At 35.6% G+C, this 20,278-nt stretch overlaps 1 protein-coding gene and 1 long non-coding RNA gene across 2 annotated transcripts in view; one reads left to right on the top strand and one right to left on the bottom strand.

The window, feature by feature from the left end:
* The window catches only part of LOC121100716, a 97,182-nt gene that overhangs the window by 15,291 nt on the left and 61,613 nt on the right, over window positions 1–20,278 (top strand). The window lies entirely within an intron of this gene.
* Window positions 7–20,278, bottom strand: part of CWC27 (CWC27 spliceosome associated cyclophilin) — a 180,347-nt gene continuing 160,075 nt past the window's right edge. The window contains exon 14 of the mRNA XM_040622232.1: window positions 7–266. Coding sequence (XP_040478166.1) covers window positions 104–266 — 163 coding nt within the window. The 3' untranslated portion in view covers window positions 7–103. The remainder of the gene's footprint in view (window positions 267–20,278) is intronic.

Below are 20,278 nucleotides of genomic sequence, written 5' to 3' on the forward strand. Positions count from 1 at the left end.
CTTTTCACACCCTTATAAGTGATGTTGTTGGGAACAATGGCTGTTATAAGGCCATTTATTGCAGGCACATTTCTAGCTAGTTCCATTTAACATTATTGTCATTTTATCTTCTTTCTTTTTTCTCTCTCATCAGCTTTTTGCTTTCTTCTCGTCTTCTCTTATTCACTGGATTCCGAGGATCATAGATTTCGAATGTGTCTGAATCTTGCATGCTTGCATCTTTCACTTTTCTGGTTTTATCCTCAAACTGAAGTACATGCGACATCCTGAAGAGGGAAAGAGATGGTTCAGTGATTTTGGCTGGAGAACAGAAAGTAGAAATTTTATACTATACTGTCCTTGGCATAGTGAACCACAAGGGTACAGAACACCAACATGGGCTTATTGTTTATTGGTGCTTATACCACTTGGAAACCAACTTCTCAGAAAACACTTAAATTTGGAAAACATGTGTGGCGTTTGTTCTGTTGCTTTGTATTTTTAGTAATGAGTCTCTCTGCCTCAGTCTTCACTTGAAGGTCCTTTCCTGATGGGAGGTTAAAGGAATTCTACCCAGAAGTGTTCCTTCAACTAAACCCAGAGCACATTTTGCCAGCTTCCTTTAAAGAGCACACTCACTTAGTCAGAGTGGGCAGGGTTGCAGGGCAGAACTCCAGACAATAAACCAGCCCTATCTGATCTTTTTGTTTTCAGTAGTTAAAGGGATCAAGAGTCAGGAATGTGTTAAGAAAATTCTTGTTCAAATGGTGTTATGGGGAGTTGCAGGGTTAAAAAAAACGGTTTTTTTTTTGTGTGTGTGCAAAAGGAAACTAAGCTTTGGCATAGCTCCATGGACTAATTTCCTCCTCTTACTGTTGATTACAACAAATTTAACCATCCTGCTTTCCCACTTTATCAAATGCTTACTGGTCTTAAGGTATCAACATGTGCTTGAATCGTAAGTGGTCATAAGCCAGCTATCCTTAGCAGCAGGGAAATATGTAAGCGATTAGCTCTGCCCCCATTAGGAGGTGTCAGAAATAAATGGGGAAGTCAAAGACCAGATTTCAGGGCAGTTGAATGAATCTGGAAACAGAAAAGTTCGGTTTTGATATATAAACAAAACTACTAAGACTTTTCCCACTTGTTAGTTAAGCAATTTTAGAGTGGGCATACCCAGCACTTTTATCACAGCTGATAGGGCTAAATTGTCTATAGGATTAACACTCGCCATACACCCGTTGTAACTTTCACACGAAACCCAAATATTACATTAATTTCTTTTCCCCTGTATAAGCGGAGATTTGGGCAGTAGGTACTAGCACAAATACCCCACCCCTTTTCCCTGCTGAGTGAAGTATACTTATGTGATAAACTCTCATGGATATATTCAGATTTTGAAGAAAAGATTTTGGTGGGAAATAAAATGTTACAATATTAGTGGTACTAAGGATTCAGTAGCTACTGTTCTTGAGGGCTGACAAGTTGAGTCTTAACTACTATTCCCACCCCTTCCATCCCAGAAAAGCTTACAAGAATACAATTAGTACAAGTGATAACATTATATACATGACCTAGAATCTACTTTAACTTACTACATGAGGTAAATCACATGCACATTTCTTTTTTTTTTTTTTTTAAAGATTTTATTTATTTATTTGACAGAGATAGAGACAGCCAGTGAGAGAGGGAACACAAGCAGGGGGAGTGGGAGAGGAAGAAGCAGGCTCATAGTGGAGGAGCCTGACGTGGGGCTCGATCCTGTAACGCCGGGATCACGCCCTGAACCGAAGGCAGACGCTTAACCGCTGTGCCACCCAGGCGCCCCACACATGCACATTTCTATTCTTTATTATTAATAATATGTTATTTGCATCAAATTTCGTAGCTAATTTCAGTACATGAACATACCCTATCACCTGTCAGAACTGCTGACTTCTTACACTTCTCTTGCTTCAGTAAATACCCTTTTTTTACAAAAGGCATCATATGAGATCTTGCCATTTACAACATGGGTGGACCTAGAGGGTACTATGTTTACTGAAATAAGTCAATGACAAATACCATATTATTTCACTTAGATGTAGAATCTAAAAAACAAATCAATAAACAAACAGAATCAGACCTATAAATACAGAGAACAAACTTAGGGTTGCCAGAGGGGAGAGGGGTGGGAGGATGGGCCAAATGGGTGAAGAGGCACGGGATGTACAGGCTTCCACTTAGGAATGAATAAGTCATGGAAATAAAAGACACAGCATAAGGAATATAGTCAATGGTATTGTAATAGTGTTGCATGGTGACAGATGGTAGCTATACTTGTCAGCATAGTTTAAGGTATAGATAGTCGAATCACTGTATTGTACACCTAAATCTAATGTAACAATGTATAGCATATATCTATATCTATATATACATATGTGTGTGTATGTATGTGTATATATATATATATATATATACACATATACATAGGAAGGAAGGAAGGAAGGAAGGAAGGAAGGAAGGAAAGAAAGAAAGAAAGAAAGAAAGAAAGAAAGAAAGAAAGAAAGAGAAAGAAAGAAAACAAAAAAAATCAGAAAGTATAGTGACCTCTTTACTATAGAAATTACAGTGGAAAAACCATGCTGACAGGTAATTTCAAGAATGGTGATACTGAGGCCCATGCTTCCTAAGTTTCCATTTTAAACTATTTCTACTTTTAAAATGAGCAGATATTTTTAATGGAAGAAATAGAAAAGAGCTCTGAATTAAGCTTATGGTAACAGAATAAATAGCATCAATTTTATCATGGATAATCATAATTTAGTAGGATAAATCTATAGATTGTGGGAAGAGGAAGGTAGGGTATTCATAGGTTTTGATTATAACTTTTCAATTGGAGATACTAATAAAATCCTAGAAGCTACAAATATGAAAAAAAAAAAAAAGGAAATGCATCATAGGACCCTTACTTATTTAAATGGATTCCTCAAGTCTGATTTTCTTCTGCTTTCACTTTCCTACAGTGATTAAGTATTAGCTTCTGGGAATAAAAAAATTCCAGCTCCTAGAAAAAGGCTGATTGTTCTACATTCATGGTAACAAAGGACAACCAGAAGCAGTTTGAAACACAACCAAACTAGATTTAATCAATTAATGATGATTTGCCTAGGCCTAAATGATCAGTGACAACTCAGTTCAGTAAATACACCTTTGAAAGCCAGCTAATCAGTGACAGCCTTATGCTTTTGATAGTTGACCAATCAGTGGTGGGCTCTCTAGTAAACATATTTCTGAAAGGCAGCCAGTCACAGACAGTCTCTCGTTAGTAATGGGGCTACTGACGCTGATGTCAATTCCCAAATAATCCCGGACCCCAAAACTCTGTATTAGATTTGCAACCCATTTTGCTCAGAAACTGGGCCTAAAAAAGCATAGCTCTTCCTTACTTAATAAATTAAACCTTTTGTTTCAGTTAATGAGAGGTGATCTTTTTCTTTGACACTTCTTACAATCTGTACTGCGTACTAAAAGTATACTTTTTAGGAATTGTAAGTGCATTTCCACTCCTGAGGAACAAGTTTAGAAAGGTGACAGGATGTCCTTTTGAAAGTCCTTTACCACACATTGTGGGGAGTACAGACCCTGCACTGCATTTCTGTAAATGTTTAGCAAATGATTCTTGTGCAGATACCTAAGCCAAAACCAGGAAGTAGCTCAAAACAACATACCCTTTGAAACAATTTTATTCAATACTCCTGTATTGATAGTGAGAAATAAAACCACTGTCTTTAGTTAACTTATTAATATCTTTCTAAATACACATTTTTTCTATTTCAAAAATTATTGCTCTCTCTGTCCAAAAATACAGATGGATTTTTTGTAACATCCATTTCTATTAGGGACTGTCCACATTTCAAAAAACGGCTTTACCAGAACTTGTCAATTAAAACCTTATAGGCACCTTCCTCCTTTCTATCCCATGAGAATATCTTGCAATTATTGGATTTAGTTGGCTCTGGTATAAGAAATGAACTCTAGACATGTGAACAATAGCACAAAGTCCACAAAGAGAAACAGATTTTCCTACAAATTTGAAAAAAACAGAAAGCCGTAAATTAAAGTAGCTGTCTTTTTCAACTGTTTGTTTCATACACCACTGCACTAAACAAGTCCAACATTTTGATTAATAACAAACCTAAACCCAGAGGAAAGAAGGGGCTATCACCTTACAAACTACTTCAGCTTTAATATCATTATACTTAGCATGGCTGGTTACTCAGCAATAATATTTAATCTTTAATAGAAATAAAAGCATAATCAAAATGGTTTACCCATTTATCTTTCAACATGCTTTGGACACTTCATTTTAAAAAGCAAAACAAAATAGTTATTATGATTTTCAGCATAATAAACTCCTGACCTATGTGCCTCCATAAATCACAGGCTGCATGACTTGAAAGCATGCCCACATTTTACAGTCTCCTGTGAGAATACACATGCAGACTTATACTACAGACTTAACTCAAGTACATTTACAATCTTGTATGTCCCAATAACTCAATGCTATTTACTCTGTGTCTGGTCATGGCCCAACAAGAACAGGTTCATTTTTTGGAATTAACTGTACACTGATCATTTACATATGAACATTTTAGAACTTGCTCACTTGAAGGCAAAGACAAAAAATTTAGTTCTGATTAATAAAAAAATTTATATACGCTCAGATTCTCAAATAAGAACATTGACTTCAGTGTGTTACAGAAATATGGAGGCTTACTTTTTCATTAAGGTTATTTGGTAGAATAAGGTTTTGTTTTGTTCCCCCCCCCCCCATATGGGGTTGTATGAACTTAAAAACAAAAGTAAACAATTGAGTCTTCGAAAAGGACCTGGACCTTGACTAAACTCACTGATTTGACTTTCAGTTTTTATTTATTTATTTATTTATTTATTTATTTATTTATTTATTTATTTAAAGATTTTATTTATTTATTCGACAGAGATAGAGACAGCCAGCGAGAGAGGGAACACAAGCAGGGGGAGTGGGAGAGGAAGAAGCAGACACATAGCGGAGAAGCCTGATGTGGGGTTCGATCCCATAACGCCGGGATCACGCCCTGAGCTGAAGGCAGACGCTTAACCGCTGTGCCACCCAGGCGCCCCATGACTTTCAGTTTTTAAAGGTCTCCCACAGTTGTGAAATAGATTAAGAAATGACAGCAATTAATATTAATGGAGAATACGAGAGGTATTTATTCTCAAACATACAGTAAGTAGTGCAATATAGAATTCCAGTATTAATAATTTGTTTCTAACTAAAATGCATTAAGATTACTTATATCATGTAGACAGCCATCTTTTTCTTTGGAAATTCTATAAACCACTCCTTCCCAAATCTCGCCAATTTAGGAACTTACCACCCCACCCTTAGACTTTTGTAGGTGTTCTGTTCTACATCTGTACTGTTTCTCCTTCTTCTAATCCTCCAATGGTTCTAAAATAATCTTTAAAATTTTTTTTAATTAAGTAGGCTTCACACCCAATATGGGGCTTGAACTCACAACCCTGAGATCGAGAGTCACATGCTCTACTGACTGAGCCAGCCAGTTGTCCCTAAAATAATCTTCCTTATACATTTCTTTGACCAGGAATTATTGACTGTTGTATTAGACTGAACTACCTCAGCCGGACCCTTAAAACTCTCTAACAACTGCATCTTCCTATCTCACCAACCTTATTTCGTTTCTTTCATCATTTACCCTTTTGTAATTGGCTGTCTACTTAATTGTGAACAGACTGTCAGTTATTCAAGACGGTTTGAGTCTTGTTTACAGCTGTATTCCCAGTGCCGAGAATGGTGATTTGTGTTGTAAAGCAAAACCTCCAGATCCTTTGTACTGGCCAGGCCTGCTGGCTGGTACTAGCTGGTCTGCTAAACGAACACTTGACCTCCTTTTGTAGGCAAGGAATGTCTTTTATTTCTGTGATAAACTTTTAAAATGTCTAATAGCTCTGCAGAAAGTCTGATGCTCAGCATAAGCCCACCTTTTCATGACCTCTCATAGCTCAGCACGTACTGACTGCTGCTCTTCCACTGCGCTCCTATCACTTAATGGCTAGTTGTTACTCATAGACTGCAGTGGGAGCATGCCTTATGTTCTATTCTACTGACTATGGTCCCTAATGTAAAACTAGATAGGTTTTTTAATTTTTAATTTTTTTATTAAGTAAACTCTGTGTGCAGTGTGGGGCTTGAACTCACGACCCTGAGATCAAGAGTCATATGCCCCACTGTCTGAGCCAGGCAGGTGCCCCTTGATAGATTTTTTTTTTTTTAAAGCAGTTTCTCGCAGACTAATACTAGAGCCCTGCATCAAATACACGCTGCACATCAGAATCATTTTGGTAGCTTTGAAAACTATGTCAGGCTTCTATGTCCAGAGGTATTGATTTAATTATGCTGGGATGGGGCCCCAGCATTGGTAATTAAATTGGTAATTAAAATTTTTTCCTGGTGATTTTAAAATACAGCCAGAGTTAAGACCACAGCACTGAAGTTTAAGAATCTTTACATTTTCACATTGATTTATTTCATCAGCCATTTGTTCTGGCCCCTTCAGAGACGAACAGCTAGTTCCTAATGATAAACTACTCACATACTCGAAGAAGTGTAAGTGGCCTCTGAGCTCATTAACTGAATAATCTCAAGTGTGTTATCCTTTTCTTACATATGGTTTGAAGATAAGGCAAGAAACTAGATTAAATTATTCACTCAACAAACATCTGAGGACTTTTTATGTGTGAGACCCTGTGTTAGACACCAGGGACACAAAGCCAAATATGACCCAGGCCCTGCCATCCTAAAGCGCACAGTCTGTTAGGGAGATGCACACACAGACACCGGAACAAATGCACACTTTGGAATTGCCTGCAAAGCATGAGGCGACAATAAGAGCATCCACTGACACAGCTCTCTACAAAAAGCTTACAAGTGTTGTCTGCTATTACCTTCATAGTAGTAACCGTATGGGGTAGGCGGGAAAGATGTGTTGTCACCCCCACTGCATAGGCAATTTGTGAGATTCATGGTCAAGAAACTTGTAGCTGGTACGTAGTTGATGAGGTACTCTACTGAATGTCTTCAGAGGTAAGAAATTTTCATGATGTGAAGATGGATTTAATTTTGGGAATAAGTAGAAAGTTAATTCAGTGCTAAGCTGAGTGAGTAGGATAAAAAAATCAGATTGGGTAGTGCTTATTTTGGAATAAAAAATTTTTGAAAAATGAAACTATAAAGAGACAAGAATGATTATTTGTGTGGCTCCCGGGCTGGCCTTTAAAGCAATTCCCGAAAGAGAAGTTCCAAAAATGTCTTGAGCAATGTGGGAGGCTCTTTGGGAAAAGGCACCTCTCTTTTAGATGAACACTTAAAAAAAAAAAAGGTAATTAATTTTCACTGTAAATTTTTATCCCATTATTGCCTTTAATCATTGTTCTCTAGAATCTCAGTCTCAGTTTCTCCTAATACTTCCTAAACTGAGGATTGGGGCACCTAAAACTAGGCTAGGACACCCCGTTCAGCTGGAGGTCCCAGAGTGGGAGAGCGACGGGCCCGTGGCCTGTCCCTGCGAGGGCGGTTGTCTGGCTGTCTCCTGTCAGGCACCTAATTACTAAGGAGTGCCTTGTGACTGAGGATGATATCCAAGTCTTCTCTCTTATATATATATTTTTCAAAGATGCAAATCTAGCCTTGAAAACTCTTCTGTTTTAACTCCTTTGGTGCTCCCCATTGTCTACAAAATGAAACCCAAATTTCTTATGTGGCCTCTATAATTTGGCTTTTACTTCCAAGTTCCTGTATGACCTTCCTGATAACATTTATATCCCAGGCATCCCAAGTTACTTGCAGTTTCCTGAACAAAACCTGCTCTCTCCTGCCTGCTTACTGCCTCTCTATACACTTCTCCTCGCCCTTGTACTGGCTGAGGTGTCATCCCTTGTGGGAACCAGTCCCTGATTCCTCTCCTGGCCTGTCTTCTTTTTCCAGTGGGGTTAGGCCCTCTTCTGTCCATCTCTCTAGTTCAGGCTCCCTCACTAGACTGCAGTTGGCTCTGTTTTACTTGCCTTTGTACCGGCACCAGGCACCACTGCCTGGCAAGAAGGACACCCTCAATAAATTTGTGATGAATAAATGTTTCTGGGTAACCAGTCACTTCTAAAACCTTTGGCTAGATTCTGTTTTTTTTCACCATTCTCCTTGATAGTATTAAAATATAATTCCGAATTATTTAGCTATTATTTTTATAAGCCCTTGAGTTTTCTAGGTCAGTAACTCTCCAACTCCACAATACCAGAGAAAAGGCTAATATTTCAAAAAGCTAAAACAAAGTATTCCCACCACTACTAACTTTATGCTATAAAAATCCAACACTTATCTTCCTCAAATGGCCACTTAAATTGCCTACTGATTGACATTTGCCTTTTGTATTCTTGGTCTTTGAGATATGAGGTGGGGGAAAATGGATGTATTGTCTTCAGACAGCCTCCCTCGACTTGGGTTGAAAGGCCTTGCCATTCTTTGTGAAACGGTCATCCTAATAATTTGTCTTTAGTATACTGTGTTGACAGCTTCTCATTTCTCTGTTAAAATAGAATTCCTAGGAAACCCAACTAAATAACTCCTGGTTATTATTTATCATTCTGTAGGACTACAGATAAGAAACTTAAATGATCTGGTTGAAGGTTTCTTTTGAGGAGGAGGACTGGAAAGGAGATTTGCATTTGAAAAGCAAAAACAGCCCTTTTTGTTTTTGAAGAAAAATTTCAGCAAGACAAAACAATTTTCAAGTTTTGCCCACATCTGATTCTTTGAAAGGACCACACCCTGCTCTGTATCATAGATGGCCCGCAGCGTACTCTATCCATGTCACTTCTCTGGAATGTCCTACCACCCCCTTCTCACTGGTCTGTGTCCCCTGTCCTTTCAAAGCCCAAGTGTAATCCCCATTTCCTTCTAAAAATCTTCTGACTGCCCTGGGTTTCAGGATCTGCTCTTACTTTTGATTTTCTCTGACACTTTCTATGGAAACTTTTGTGGATTGTAGTTGGAAGACCTGGGTTTGAGTTACAGTTCAGTCATTAAATGTTACTGCAGGAAAGTCACATTGCTTTTCAGGCCTGTTTCTTCATCTGTGAAGAGGAGATGGTGATAGGCACCCTAGTTATCTCATATAATTAGAATAAGATTCAAACATCATGCCTCCAGCAAGTCCAACACTTATTTCAATTTATTTTGTATTTTGTGTATATGTGCTACATACAAATTGTGCTTGTATAAAGTTATTTCATAATATTCTATTACATTGCATATACTTTTTCAAATGTGTTCATATACACCATCATACACACATAACTTATTTGATCTTACCTAACTTTGGAGGCTTATATGTATACTTTAAAATATATCTGGTCTATACTAGACTACAAGCCATTTGAAGGGTAGAAACTGTTTACAGAATCAAAGAATTATAGAAATTTTACTTTTATAACTTTCATAGTATGATTAACATATATTCACTGTTTTTGTGGGGGTTTTTTTTGTGCAAAGTAACAATCCTTAGAAGTAAAAAGAAAAAGTAAACAAAAATCATCTGTAATTCCATAGCTTATCAATAATTACTATAAACATATAGGTACATCGCTTCCTGTACTTTTCCTATGCATCTCTATGTACGAATGTATTATGCATGTATGCATTATATGGAACATGTGTGTATATATACATAATATATATATATAGGGATCATAATGCATAAATTTTATAATTTGCATTCCATACCCAACTATACTACAATCATCTTTTTTCACATGGATAACTCTACTTTTATTTTTTTAAGATTTTATTTATTTATTTGAGAGACAGAGAGTGCACATGAGAGAGTCTGCCTTTGGCTCAGGCCATAATCTCAGGGTCCTGGGATCGAGTCCTGGCTTGGGCTCCCCACTCAGAGTGGAGTCTGCTTCTCCCTCTCCTTCTGCTCCTCCCCACTGCTCGTGCGGTCTCTCTCTCAAATAAATAAATAAAATCTAAAAAAAAAAGGTCTAATATTTGATAGTATAAATTTACAATCAACCCCGTGTTGTAAGATTCTTAGGCTTGTTCAAATTTTCATCTTTATAAACAAAATGCTACTAATAACATCTCTGTGAATAAGAAAAATTTGGATTTTCTTATTTGTAGAAATTCTGGGGAGAGGCTGGTTCAATATTCTTTCTTTAGGTAGCATAATTCTTTTATTTTCAGAAATGACCCTTCTCCACTCTGAGTCCATATTGTTGGAGTGGGGTGACATCCCCTGTCCTTGTCCCAGTAAGGGGACACATGGAATAGGCCTGCCCAGAATAACCAGCCATTACATCAGGGCCTGGGCATTTGAATTTGAAAAGGCCAAACAGAATTGTTTCAAGAACTTTTCCTGGAACTACTGAGTTGACCATAACATAATCCTAGAGCTTCTGAAGGCCATCTTTGCCACCCCCGAGGGGAAGCTGGCCTATGCATGAGGCCAACTGAGAGGAAAATGGACCCAGGAGACAGAAAAAAGAGAGAGAGATTCCTGACACTGGATGAATTCTCTGATCTACTTATGCCCTAGCTCCACTCCTTAAGCTTCCCATGCTGATAAATTCCCCATTTTTGTTTAAGATATTTCTATCATTTATAATACAGAATCTTTATTAATGCTTAGGATATATATCCAGAAGTAGAATTCTTAGGACAAAGATTTGTACATTTGTAAGGTATTTCATATGAATGGTCTAACTTCACTCCAGAGAGGATTTATCAATCTACACCCTCATTGGCAGAGTGCCTTATTTTGCTTTAATAGCTTTTGTTTTCCCTTTTCTCCCAAGTTTTTGGCTATCTGTATTTCTTCTTTTGTGATATGTGTGTATATCCTTTGCCCATTGAAAAAATGTGATATTCATCTTTTCCTTATGGATTTGTGAGAAGTTTTACTACATTAAGAATATAAATCTATATTCATCACATACATTGCAAATACCTTTTCTAATTTGTCATTTGTCCTTTAATTTTGTTTTTCTGTTGAGTTTTACTTACCTATCTCATTTCTTCCTCCCTCCATTCCCTCTTTCCTTCTTTCCTCCCTTCCATATAGAACTTCACAATTTTTTATATAGTCATTGAGCAGCCTCTTCCTTTGTGGTCTCTGTCTTTAAAGTCATACTTAAGTTTTTTGTCACATTAATACCATGTAAATATCCACCTATATTTTCAACAGCACTTTTATAGTTCTCTTTTCATTCGTTAATCTTTTATCAATTTAGAAAAATTTTTTAGTATATTGGGTCAGATAAAGTTCTAATTTAATTATTTTTTCGAAGTGGCTACCTAGTTGTTCCAACTTCATTTCTAAAATAATGCACCCTAAACACTGATTTAATTATCATAATTTTAGCATCTGACTGGGAAAGACCATTACTTTCTTACTCTTAAAAAAAAATTCTCAAAATTTATTTCTTTTTAAAAACAGATTCTATTTTTTTTTTAATAAAGATTTTATTTATTTGACAGAGACAGCGAGAGAGAGAGAGAGAACACAAGCAGGGGGTAGCTGGAAAGGGAGAAGCAGGCTCCCCGCTGAGCAGGGAGCCCGACGCCAACGCGGGGCTTGATCTCAGGACCCTGGGATTGTGACTGGGGCTAAAGGCAGACTCTTAACGACTGAGCCACCCTGGCGCCCCTAGATTCCTTTTTTTCAAGAGGTTTAGGTTTACAGAAAAATTGAGCAGTTAGTATAGACAGTTCCCTTATACCCCCAAACCAATTTTCCCTATTATTACCATCTCATGTTAGTATGGTACATTTGTTACACTTAAGGAACCAATATTGATATCTTACTATTAAATCCATAACTTATTTATATTTCCTTAGTGTTATGGACTAAAATGTGTTCCCCCAAATTCATAAGTTGAAGACCTAACTCCCAATATGACTGTCTTTGGAGATAGGGCCTTTACAGAGATAATTAAGATAAAATGTCATTTTGTAATACATACAAATATTGAAAAATTATGTCACACATCTGAAACTAATATATTAATTATACCTCAATTAAAAGACGATTACATGAGGTCATAAAGGTGTGCCTTAAAAGAAGAGGAAGAACCATGAAGAGCACATGCACACAGAGAAAAGGCCGTGTGATAACAGAACAAGAAGGTGGCTATCTGCAAGCCAAGGAAAGAGGTCTCACTAGAAATCAACCCTGCCGACACTTTCATCTTAGACTTCTAGCCTCCAAAACTGTTAGAAAATACATTTCTATTGTTTAAGCCACCTAGTCTGTGGTACTTTGTTATGGTAGTGCTAGGAGACTAATATACTTCGCTTTTACCTAATGTCCATTTTTCTACTCCAGGATCCCATTCAGGATAACATGTTACGTTTAGTTGTCATGTCTCCTTAGGCTATTCTTGGCTATGGTCATTTCTCAGAATTTCCTTGTTTTGATCACTTTGACAGTTTAGAGGAGTACTGGCTGGGTAGAATGCCTACACTATTGGAAACTATCTGATGTTTTTCTCATGATCAGAGTGAGCTTATGGGCTACCGGGAGAAAGACCACAATATAAAGTGCAATTTTCATTATATTATATCAAGGGTGAATACTACCAACATGATTTATGATGTTGATGTTGATCTTGATCACCTCACAGTGCTTTTCAGTTTTATCCACTCTACAGTTATTCTACCCCACCCAGCTTTCCATGTTGTACTCTTTGAAGGGAACCGACTACGCATAGCCCATACCTAAGGAGTGAGAAGTTATGCTTTCCTATTCTTTTTATTAAAAAAATTATTGGCTATTTTTGCTTGCATATTTTTCTCCCTCCTTCAACTGGCATTTTTATTTGGATTATATTAGGTTTATGAAATAATTTTGATAATTTGGTTTTTGTTAAAAATTAAGCATTCTAGAAACATAGTATACCTATTTAGTCGTAAAACAGGTTGTATTTTTTTAATTAAAAAAAATGCAGGGCACTTGGGTGGCTCAGTCGGTTAGGTGTCTGCCTTTGGCTCAGGTCATGATCCCAGGTCCTGGGATCCAGCCCCATGTGGGGCTCCCTGCTAAGTAGGGAGTCTGCCTCTCTCCCTCCCTCTGCCCCTGACTATTTGTGCGTTCTCTCTCTTTCAAAGAAATAAATAAAATCTTTTAAAAAATGTTTTCTAAGTGATTATTTTAGAGCACTGATTAATTGATTAACTGATTCTGATCTCTGTGTATTTATTTTGTATCTGGCCACAATACTGAAGTCTTAGAACTTTTGGTAGATAACTTTGGATTTTCTAGATCTGCAAATAACCCAGTTTTCCCCATTCCGTTTTACATATAAGTAACTAAAGAGAAGCTATTGAACTTATTTATCAAACTGAGGCCTGCTTCCCAGTTCATAGTCTAGAAACTTGAGAAGCCTAAAGATGACAGATACTGTTACAGGTACTTTTGCTGCTAATGAAAAATAAAGATCAAAATAATTTCTGCAGAATCTGGGTAACTATGTTAAACATTTGGTACTTATTACAATTTTAAGAAAGTGTATCTAATATGAAAATCATAAGCTTTTAATTTTACTTCAAATGAATTAATCAAAACTCGCCATATAGAGAATAATATTATCAACCCTAAATATTACAACTCTTTTTTTCTGTCTCTGTTCACTTTTGATACTGTTTAAAGTGTAAATGGCAATTTTGTTTAAACATTTTGACATTTTCATATGATTTCTAGAATATATTTTAAAACATCAATTGGATGATTCTTTCACTTCATTATAATAGTACCTTAGCTATCAAAATGTAATATTTAGGTGAAAAACCTTATGAACTTTTAATTTTAGAACTTTCCTCATCATTGATTACAAGTAACTTAGGGTTCTCTTTTCACAAATGTTCAAAGATTCTTTCGGAATTAAGAAGTTAAAGGGTTAAAGTATCACTACACTTGAAAATAGTGTGGGTCTTTTTCAATATGAATTAGATAGTAGAAAGGACAGTAATTCATATGAAGAGACAGAGTGACAGACAAAACATGAATGAGGCCAGAGATCAAAGTATGTAAAAAAAAAGTCCAGGAAATGAAGTCACTGGGATTCTTCACGTTCAAATGACCATAGCTAAGAGCAGGGCAGCACAGGACAGAAGCGACTGAGAAGAAGAGGCTAAACAAGAGAAAGAAATCAAGGAGGAAAAGGATGAAAGAAGACTTAAAATGGGAAACAGAATCAGTGACTTAAAGGAAGCAGAGAAAAATGCAGACAGAAATGGCCAAAACTCAGAAGAGAGATTTAAAAATTCACAGTAGGAAGACAAGAGTAACAAAAAATAAAAAATATATATTTTTAAATATTTGAAATACAAATGAAGATAAGATTGGGAAAACACAACATTAGGTAAACCAAGAAAGATGCTGGCTATGGAAAAAGAAAACAAAGATAAACACTAGTGGAATTTCTTTTATTCTTCACCATTAACATGGGAAAACTTTCCTCTGAATTTTGAATGAATGCTAATATTTCTCCCTTGGTTTGGGGTTTTGAAAAGTCAACTCTTAAAAAACCTTTTGTTTCCCTCATTTAAAAAGAAAAAAAAAGTAATCCTCATAGAGTGTCTTTAATAAATACTGAATATTATTGGAGCAAAAGTGAAAGATGTAATTTTTAAAATATCTTCATCAGCATGGAAATGATTTGTCTGCTTTCTAACATGCCTATCTAACATGCTTCACACTCAGTAGGATACAGGTGGAAGGATTTAAGAAGCTTTCCAGAAAAAAATCTGTAATATGCGTTCTTACACCTGCCCTGGGGTTTAGCCAACTGCTCAGCCAATAACATTTAATCTGTGGCTAGTGAACTAACAAAACAACTTGGGAAGATGGAGTTCTTAGTCAAAAAGGCCTGGTAAGCAGCTGGGGTACATGGCTATCTGCCCGTCTCTCTCAGAACAAATCCATGAACAAAGCAAACTTACCTAATGTGATAGAAATTTATTTCAGTTCAAACTGTATGAAAGCAGAGTCAATACAGAAGAGTTTTCTTTAGTCAGAAGAAAAAGGCAGAAAAAGAGGTGACTTCAGGGATTGGTCTGAGGGCTTAGAAATAAAATAACCACCTTTCCATGGTCAGCGACTCTGACAAGTTCCTATTTATGAAGAATCTCATTGGTCTTCTGCAGCACTATTTATAGTCCTTTATAAAATGAACACTAATTAGAGAATGAAGTCTATAATCATATTCCTTCTTGCTTCATTTTATCACTACCTTAGAACTTGGCTAAGAGAGCGGAATGGAAGAAAAACATTTACATTACATTGAGCTTATAATTTTCTCTTCTCTAAAGCGATGATCTTTTGCATTATATTTAAATTTTATCTTCAATTGATATCCCCTCTGCCGCACCCCTTTATTAGTACCAGCCTCAAGGAAAAAAACAATATTTCATTAATGAGGATTACTGTTTACCATAAAAATATCAAATCTCAAATTTATTTTATCTCAGAAAGAATTAACAATAGAAACTAAAGTTAACTACTGCAACTTATTATGGGTTAAGAAAAGATCATAAAAACTGTCAAACATTATAAATACAATATAAATTCTAATCATTTTGACAGATCTGACAGTCAAATACAGAGAAATTAATTTTCAAAAATAACAATGACAACATCAAAAACGAGAATAACGAAAATTTATTGAGCACTGACACCCTGCTAAATCCTCTAAAAAAAGTATTTCATTTAATCCACAAACTAACCTATCAGAACGGTACTATTATTATCCTCAGATATACGTTTAAGGAACAGGATTAGAGAGGTTATACAATTTGCCTGAAATCACACAGCTAGTAAATTTCCAAATGGGGATTCCAATCAGATCTGACTCCAAATCCCATACTCATACCACTCTATTCCATATATTCCCATGGAAAATTATGAGTAAATGTGGCTAAATGAGGAACTTCTTGTTTAAGTTAAACAAACTTTTAAATAACTTTCTGAATTTTAATTCTTCAAGTAATACAGGGTTTATAATATTAGGGACATGGACCTGCCATGATTTTAAGGGGGACAGATAATTTTTGACCAAAAATTTATAATAAAGTCCTGAAGTTACTTGTTTGGCCTTGTTACTACAGTTAAAAAAAACAACATTACCTTATAAGCAAATGTGAAAATATGAAGACTAGCTCAATTAGAGAAATCGTTACAATAGAAAATCACAGACATACACAAAAACTATTGAACCAAGTATGATTAGCTATTTTTGAGATCTACCACTTCCTAACTATGAGATCTTGACCAAAATTACTTAACCTTTCTGTGCCTCAGACTCTTCCCATATAATTTGGGCCTAAGAGTAAGATCTAGCTTATAGGTTTAAAAAAGATTGGTGCTTTGTATATGTTCAGTAAAAGTTAGCTTATAACGTTTATAACGTTTATTTCTACTAAAAAAAAGCCCAAGCCCAACATTTTACATATCATGGCCAACTGAATTAGCTGCACACAAAGAACAGAATATCATTATTACGTTTAACTTGGTTATCTGCATTAATACCAGAGAGGATAAGGGAAGTTAATAATTCAAAATGGTAGGTAGTAGGAAGATTATTAATGAATGTCTTTGGAAGAAGATTTTGTGGCTTGCATTTATATCTGGCCATCCTAGATGTCATGAGGATTGACATCATGTAAAGTAAAAGTGAGATGTTATCTACTGTATGACTTTGTTAATCCTTTGTGCTTTTTTGTTCAGTACCAGGGAGATGGAAAAAATTCTGATCAAACTTCTCATAAAAACATTTATAAACCTATACCATAAAATGGCAATCAAAAATCCTAGATTTTGTTCTTTTTTTATTCCTCATGCTACTTATTTTCCACATGCAATCTTTTCCATTACTTTGAAGGTAAGGAGTTTGTCTAAAGACTGATTATTTTCTTCTTGGCACTAGGGTTGCAATTCAGGTAGGGGCCACCTGTTAAATAATGGGGCCTTTTTATTGATTCCATGGTCAGTTGTCTAAGATTTTTCCAGGTGTGGTTACCTCAGAGAAAATACGAATGGAGCACATTATCCAGATGCTTAAGCTTTTAAAGTAAAAATATGTGTTGAACAATAAAGGTCCAACTTGCTTACCAGATATTAAATAGTATTATATGGCTACGATAATTTAGTAGTGAAGTAGTAACACAGGAATAGACAGAAAAATCCATGTAAAATAATGAAATTGGCCCAAAAATATTCCGAAGGCTTTACTCTATGATAAAGGACATGTTTAATATCAGTGGGGGAAAACACAGGATTATTCAATTGTGGAAGTTAGCAATACAGAAAAAAACGTTGCAAGAGTAATTTAACATGATACACCAAATAATCAATTCCAGGTAAAGATGTCAATTAAAAATAAAAATAAAATTATAAAAATACTAGAGAAAGATATAAGTAGGTATTTATATAATCCTGGGATTATGAAAACCTAAAGAATGGCACTGGGCCACAAACATGAAGAAAAAGATTTGGCAGATTAGCAATGCACATTTAAAGCCATGTTAAAAACAAAACAAAACAAACCCCCCACAAATCATAATGACAAAATAGTAAAAATATTTAAAACCCAAAATATCCTTCATAGTTAAGAAATTTTGTAAATCAGCAAGAAATATATAATCATACTATACAATTAGCCACAACAGTGATGAAATATAAATGGCCAATTAACATATTTAAAAAGTTCAACTTATTTTTTTTTTAAGATTTTATTTATTTACTTGAGAGAGAGAGAACATAAGCAAGGGAGTGGCAGGGAGAGGGAGAGGCAGAAGAAGGCTCCCCGCTGTGCAAGGAGCCCAATGTGGGGCTCAATCCCAGGACCCTGGGATCATGACCTAAGCCAAAGGCAGACACTTAACCTACTGAGCCTACCAGGTGCCCCTAAAAAGTTCAACTTCACCAGTAAACAAAGAAATACAAAATAATACAAAGTAGAAACTGGCAAAGATTAATGTATCTTTACCTGTTATCTGTGATATATTATAACATACACATACATAATACTTAGCATAAGGAGAAACTAGCAACTTCATACATTGCTGGTACAGGTATAAATGATTTCGCTTTCTAGAATGCAATCTAGCAAAAATGTTATCAAGACACATCTGAGCTGACAAAAATTAGAATGATTTGGGGGAAAGAACTGGTTGAAAGGGGCATGAGGGAACTTTCAGGGGTGATGTATATGTTCTAGATCTTGTGTTGGTGGTATTCACATGGTGTATACAATTTTTTTTTTCCAGTGGAAGGTACTTTATTTGGTATCTATTTTAGCACTTCACTATCAGTTTCTTTCTTTCTTTCTTTCTTTCTTTCTTTCTTTCTTTCTTTCTTTCTTTCTTTCTTTCTTTCTTTTTGATTGATGTACAGTTCGATGATTCATTACTTGCGTATAACACCCAGTGCACCATGCAATCCGTGCCCTCCTTACTACCCATCACCAGCCTATCCCATTCCCCCACCCCCCTCCCCTCTGAAGCCCTCAGTTTGTTTCTCAGGTGTATACAATTTTTAAAACTAATCAGAGCAAACAAATAAGAACTATGCAGCTTCTTATATGTAAATTATTCCTTGTTAAAATTTTAAAAAACATATTTGACTCAGCAGTTTCACTTCCTTTAACTTAAGGAAGTAACAGTGGACTTAACAAAATATATAACTGTTGGATTATTCACTCATGAAAGACTTACAATGAAAAATTGGACAAATTTTTCCATTCTTGAGAAAAGTGTGTGTGTGTGTTGTGTGTGTGTGTGTGTATGTATATATGGACAGAAGCATTAATGACGATTCTGTGGGGTATGAAATTACTATTGATTTTTTCTTTCCTGTCCTTTTTCAGTGTTTTTTATATTCACTATAAACACAATTAGGTTATTTGAAAAAATTTGTATTAATTTCATCTGATAACTCTATGAAAGAAAATGATACAAATTAAAATTATTTTTATAGAAATATAAGCAACTACATACAAATTATGTACCTTCTTTCACTAAATTTCACCTGGAATGTTAGTATTTGGGTTTTTCTATCCCACTTTAAGCATCATTTAACCTTCAGATATGGTTAAAGTAATAGAAGTTTTGTTCATATTTTCTTGATTGCCTGTGTACAATGGCGACTTTCATTTTGTCTGGCTTGGCTGCTATCTGTAACTCCCATTGTGAAATAACTTTTTTACTACATTGTGCTTAATATCCCAAGGACCTTGGTTCCTTAAATTTTCTTTCCAATAAAAATGAACTACTTATGCCTACAGGGCCTTTTTCTGTTTCAAAATGCTGTCAGCTAAAAAAAAAAAAAGGAAAGGAAAGAAAAAAGAAAAAAAAAGATAGATTTTGGAGAGAGTCCAAGTCCATAATCTATGATTGTATATTCCCGGCATAGAAAAGGTAGTCTTGTCCACACTTCTTTCTTGGAATGCTAAATTTACATTAGCTATACTCTGGAAGCCTTAGGATTTTATAATCTGGATTCAGCTAAGAACCTGCTTTACAATACTTTTCTCCTTTTCTCAAGAGATTTTAAAATAGAACCATCGAGTGCAACTAGCAAATTTAATGAATTTATCTACATTCCTCCTAGGTCACAGACAACATAACTGAGGTAAATTAACATTTGCCTTTTCTTTATGTATTATTTTTCTTTGATATTATTACATCAAGACAACTATATAACAATTTGTCAATTTAATTTTGAATGCTTATTTTGTTCTGCTTTAGTAATTTGTTAAGCCTTACCAATATTACCCCATTCCTATGCATGGTCCCTCCTTTTCTCACACCTAATATTTCCTGAGCATTTCCTTAGAGTCAGGCATTTTGTAACTTTATAACTGCTTTACATGAATTTTCTCATTTAATTCTAATAATAATCCTGAGGTAGATATTGTTATCTCCACTTTACAGGTGAAGAAATTGAGGCTTGCAATAGAGCTTGCTTGCTCAGGCAGTCTGATTGAACAGCTTGAGTATAATTAAAAGATAATTCAATATGTAGGATTACAAAGAGCCTCTATGGTGGTGCATTTCTTTTCTTTCCTTTTTTTAAGATTTTATTTATTTATTTGAGAGAGAGCGAGAGAGAGCACAAGCGGGGTGAAGGGCAGAGGGAGAAGCAGACTGCCCACTGATCAGGGAGGCCGATACAGGATTCATTCTAGATCCCGGCACTCCAGG

The sequence above is a fragment of the Ursus maritimus genome, unplaced genomic scaffold, assembly GCF_017311325.1.
Source record: "Ursus maritimus isolate PB19 unplaced genomic scaffold, ASM1731132v1 scaffold_5, whole genome shotgun sequence".
In the NCBI taxonomy this organism is placed as follows: domain Eukaryota; kingdom Metazoa; phylum Chordata; class Mammalia; order Carnivora; family Ursidae; genus Ursus; species Ursus maritimus.